Source organism: Trematomus bernacchii, unplaced genomic scaffold (assembly GCF_902827165.1).
Source record: "Trematomus bernacchii unplaced genomic scaffold, fTreBer1.1, whole genome shotgun sequence".
Classification (NCBI taxonomy): Eukaryota; Metazoa; Chordata; class Actinopteri; order Perciformes; family Nototheniidae; genus Trematomus; species Trematomus bernacchii.
Genome location: NW_022987409.1, coordinates 2,864,701 through 2,870,293, shown reverse-complemented (window position 1 = coordinate 2,870,293; position 5,593 = coordinate 2,864,701). Strand labels below are relative to the sequence as shown.

Sequence of the window (5,593 nt, the reverse complement as noted above, 5' to 3'; positions counted from 1 at the left end):
TTATTATGTAACACTTTATTACATATCTAACTGTCATTACAAATACATCTTCAAAGACAGTGCTCACACCAAATATCACAAGCACAACATGTGACGCATAGCTTTATGAATACATCTGCTACAGCATTGGTTCATACAGTATGTCAACAATAAAAACCAGTGCGGAGGGAGAAATGCTCTGTAATTAAGTTTTGAACGCTGCTTTCACATGTTGCAAAAACCATCAAGAAAAAAACGGGCTTAACATTCCATGTATCAATCCCAAAGGTAAAAGGGAAAATAGGAAAATCTCTTATCCCTCGAATGGGGCGTGGGTGGTTTGAAAAGATATGTCTCGTTCAGAGCAGTCTCTTTGCTTTTACTCCACAGTCAAACAAAAGACAGCTGTGAAAGTTGAAGGACAAAAACAGCTGGGACCCAGAACTGACGATAGCTGCAGTTTCTGGGTAACACACTGACATTGGATTGCCTCATAATTTCCTCATTTCTGAGAAAATAGCCAGACTGTCTGTCGTCTTTCGTCAGAAATGAACTTTAACACTTAGATCAGTAATGGTCAAATTGATGACAACAATTCAGTTACTATAATTTACTTCAAGGCAGCTGTGAACAACTAACAAAGTTGCTCAGTTTCTGTTCCCATAATTTAAAAGTAAAGATTTCTTCTGCCATTTTATACTGTTATTCTTTCTATCCTCACAAAATACAGTATACAGCAGCGTGAATACTGTCTTTCATAAGTTGTGTTTTGACTTATAATCCAATTGTGGTAGAAGGGTTGTAAGTAAGGAAAGAGTTCACACTCCTTCCCACACAAACACAGTAACCTCAAAAGAGTGAGGGAAATTAAAACATGGTCTTTATGCCTGTTGAACACAGGCATTACACAACATTGATGAATTGAAAGCATATACTGTAAGTTAATGGTACAGTAAACTAATTATCTTCTACATTTTTCAGTACAAAAAAAAAAGGAAGAACAAACAGATGCCACAGTTTGAGCAGTTACAAATGTTCGAAGACAAATACTTCAGATTCATGCAATAGTTCCCACTATTACTCAGAATCTTCACTGGCTTTAAGAGCTGTGTTTTTATACGCCAGAGCGATGTCATGGTGATTTTTCGGCCGTGTTTGTGAACGTTCAGGTGTCTGGCTGCTTGTCGTCTGTCTTCTTGCTCTCAGAACAGATATCATTTTGGACCGGTAGTGGTCCCCAGCCATGAAATACAGGATTGGGTCAATACAGCTGTTGATGCTGGCCAGAGGCCTGGTGATCTTGTAAGTAAAGTTGACAATGTTGAGGAATTTACAGTCAAGATTCAACACACGGGAGGTGTAGTAGAGCGTCCGTGTGATGTGAAATGGAACGAAGCTCACAGCAAACACCACCAACACCACGATGATGAGTTTAATGGACTTCTGACTTGTGGCGGTGCCCTGCTGGCTGGAAGACAATCCCTGTCTGGGTCGGCACAGCGCCCGCGCCATCAAGCAGTAACACACCATAATGACCAGAAACGGGACGCCAAACAGGAGCACCATGACCACAGAGCTGTAGTCCACATACTCCTCAAAGGCCCCCTGGCTGGTGGTGTCATGGCACAGGGTGTCATTGTCCCTCCTGGAGGTGGTGACGAAAATGAGGTTGGGCACCAGGCACACGCTCACCATGACCCACACCATGCCGCACACCAGGTGGGCATGGCGGGACTTCACAAGGGTCAGCGCCTTGATTGGGTGGCAGATGCCCAGGTAACGGTGCACGCTGATGCAGGTGAGGAGGAGGATGCTGCAGTAGAGGTTTGCATAGAAGAGGAAGCGCACTATTTTGCAGGCGACCACTCCAAAGGGCCAGTGACTGCGGTTGGCGTAGTAGTAGATCAAGGTTGGCAGGGAGAGGACGTACAGGAAGTCGGACAGGGCGAGGTGGAACATGAACACGGTGCTGGGGTTCCACGGGCGCATCTGCAGGAACACCCACAGAGCGGTGGCATTGAGCACGAAGCCCACCACAAACACCAGGCTGTAGGACACAGGCAGCAGGATGTATTTGAACTCCTCATCAAAGCGACAGCTCGAGTTGAATATTGTGGTGAACACCGACGACTGGTTGTGCGATGCAGGGCTGCTGATGATTGTCTCCATTGTGATGCAACTTCTCAGTGTAGCACTTTCAAGGCAGCAGGTGACCGATCCTGCAAAGCAAGAGAAAAACTCTGTGACATCTACATGTCATTAAACTCAAGCAAGTATTCATGAGTGATCTGGTTCTTGTAGTTTTCAATTTGTGTTTTTCTTTCTGAGTTTTCTTGTTGGCTTCTGAGTTGTGTGTATTCATATATGTATTATCAGTGGTGTAAAGTAACTAAGAGCATTTACTCAAGTACAATTTTGAGATACTTGTACTTTACTTGAGTATTTCAATGTTATGCTACATTTGACTTCTACTCTAATTCAGAGGTAAATTGTGCACTTTTACTCCACTACATTTATTGAATACCTTTAGTTAATTTACAGATTTGGATTAAAGGTGTGAACTATAATCAAAACTTAAATAAGACTTTAGTTACACTTGGAGTAAATTCACAAGCTACCCTACAGCCTAAAAAGTAATTAAAACTAGCTGCACCTTTACCAGCTTTGATAACACATTAATGCATCAATAATCAAGACACATGATATATATTATAATTAAATGGACCAATCTGCATAATAAGTACTTTTACTTATAATATTTTGATGCAAATACTTTAGTACTTTCACTTGAGTAACATTTTGAACGCAGGACTTTTACTTGTAACAGAGTATTACTACACTCTGGTACTTCTACTTTTACTCAAGTAAAAGATCGGAGTACTTCATCCACCTCTGTGTATTATTGTACATGCCTATTATGTGATATTTTGTTTTGTCTCTTCTGTATTTGTTGTGCAAGTTCTTGTAATAGAAAAATATTATACTCACTTACTTAAATAATATCATTGTGTGATTCTTATTTGCCAATGTTTACTACTCCTCACACATCTTAGCTAAGCTTGGGAACATTTCTTATTAAGAAGATTTGTTGCAATGTTGTTAGTTACACTCTATGTGCACCAACAGTATGACCTTTAACTCAGGTGAACTGAGAACATCCTGATATGGCCTCCCTACCTCCCTACCTCCCTAACTTCCAGAATGCTCCTTTCAGTATCACCAACCTCACCCCCTCCTTGTCTCCTCTCTCTTTGTTTAAAGTGGACCTATCATGCTATCATCTAATAATATATTGTAGGGCCATACCTATATAAAACATGTCTGTGAAGTTTTTTTTTCAAAATACCAAACAGATCATGCATTTTAGCCATGCCTCATTTCGCTCTATTTGCTCTTTTTTAGCCTTGTTTTTGCAAGGGCTGATTCTGTGAGAAGTCTTCTTCGCTGCTTTTGTGGCAGACTACAGCGCCACTTACAGGCCTGGCATATGTACTACAGCGTCTCCAGCACTTTCGAGCGGCAATGGCCGTGGCTGTCTCCTGATAGGTGGAGAGTTGCCCATATAGGCGGAGCTCCCCGTTTCTGACGTCAGAACAATTTCAAATCTGTATCAGACTGTATCAGCTCCGTTGCAGCCCCGTTTTTAGAGATTTGGGTATGGAGGAAAAGAGAGAGGGTTGTGTTTTCTGACAATTGGTGAATTCCCTGACACACCGGGGACACATATTCATGTATAAAAGACGTACAAAAGTGCATTTTGCATGATAGGTCCCCTTTAAATATGCAACCCAAACTCGATTGTCTGTCACTCTGCATACTGTATGCTCTCTGTATGACTGACTCAACTTTCTTGCAAGAAATTAAATATGACAAAGACGGCTGAATGGTTTGATTCTCTATCCACATTTGATAAATAAATTCCCACCACAGTGTTAAGGTTCGGCAAAAGGTAGGACCCAAATGCAGATTAAAAGGGAAGCGGGTTTCAAAACAAAAGTGAGCTTTAATAAAAAAGCTGATGAACGTAAATAACATTGCATGAAACACATAGGTAACACGAGGAAGATACAATACCAAAAACGATCGTGACCAACATGGAGGGAGACAGGAAAAACCAACAATGAACCGACAAGGCACACAGGGGAAGACCAGACTAAATACAGGGAGGGGTAATCACAAGACAAGACACAGCTGGGGTGAGGGAGGCAGAAACACAAGGGCAACAGGTGAACACAATCAGACAATCAGACACACCAGGGAAACTAACGACAGGAAGGCAAACACAGGAAGAAGGAACAGAGAAGACACAAGGAGGAAAACATTTCAAAACAAAGGTGGAAAATGAAAACATAAATACAAAACTGTAACACACAGTTCTTTAAAGGCAAATAAATGTGTAGATCAAAAACGTAAAACATTTTTGAATATTGGATCACTCCAATATTGAATGGTGATTGAATTTGTTTTTTCATATACTACTTTGCTTGATTATACATTTAAGTAACATTAAAGACATAGTGTTTTTGTGGAAATGCATCCTGTATTTAATTAAAGTAGTCATGCCACTGGGTAAAAAGACTATGTCTTATGTCTAATCAAGCAAAGTATTATATAAAAAAAGTCAGGAAAAAGTACCAACATCCACTTAAGCATAGTCCCATGGAGTGTTAATAAGAGTAATACAACAATATAGGAGGCTTGATATAGTATTCCTATAGTTGTCATTATTATAGATGCATGTAAGTTTAACTTGATGCTGTAGGAGGTTATGTTGGAGCTATTCCTGTTTTTACTGTTAAATAACTTCAAACAAAGTGTAACCATTAACTAGCTCTAAAAGGAAAGTAAACTAAACGTTTCCCTTTGACATAGTGGAGTAGAGGTACAGCGATAAAGTGAACTACAGCAGTAAGAGCTTCAAAAGTACTTGAATAAATAAATACACTTTCCACCAATGTTTGTTTTTGCAAAAATCCTTATCCACCTCGGTCACACAAACATAGGAACCGAGTTCTCGTGACACAGTGCGGATACTCACCCCAAACGGGATCCTAAACACGGGGCTGGCGTCAGGCTGCTGTCGGTCCCGTCGCTCCAGAGAAGTCGTCTTCACTTTTCAGCCGGGATCCACTAGCTGCTCCTCTCCCTCCGTCGTCTTCGTCAGCCGTCCAGCTGGAGCACATTGGATACGCACTACAAGTTATTTTTCGGTGTAAGTCTTATGGGATGGGGGGGGGTACATGCAGCTCTACGGTGCACTGAGCACAGAGAGCACTGTGAGGCTGAAATGGGAACTCACATTGCTGAGTGGACAAAACTACCGCCCCAAAACAGCCTTGAGTGTTATGAAGGTAGATATGGTGCAAAATGCGAGAGCGTGTAAAACCTGATGTGAGTACTTCAAAAAATCTGAGTTTGTGTGCATACATTTACACTTGTATAAAATATCCATGTATCTGTGAACCAAATTTGAAGTCACAGAATAAAAATAAAAGTTTTGTAGCTTGTAGAAAAAAAATGAACTTAGTGATGAAATGTTCACTTGCAGAAAAATATATATTTTTTAAATATATTTTCCATTACAACTGCAACTTGGTTATTACAACCTCTCAAA

General features: G+C 40.7%; 1 protein-coding gene across 1 annotated transcript; it reads right to left on the bottom strand.

Annotated features, from left to right (window-relative positions):
• Positions 1–5,250, bottom strand: p2ry4 (pyrimidinergic receptor P2Y4). Its single transcript, XM_034136038.1, has 2 exons — positions 5,018–5,250; positions 1–2,198 (listed from the first exon to the last, which is right to left on the bottom strand). The coding sequence occupies exon 2, from the start codon at positions 2,146–2,148 to the stop codon at positions 1,057–1,059; it is 1,092 nt and encodes a 363-aa protein (XP_033991929.1). The 5' UTR covers positions 2,149–2,198; positions 5,018–5,250; the 3' UTR covers positions 1–1,056.
• Between the last annotated feature and the right edge of the window lie 343 nt (positions 5,251–5,593).

What these genes read in the sequence shown, in the direction of transcription:
- p2ry4 (XM_034136038.1), bottom strand. Translation starts at nt 2,148, where the DNA reads ATGGAGACAATCATCAGCAGCCCTGCATCGCACAACCAGTCGTCGGTG.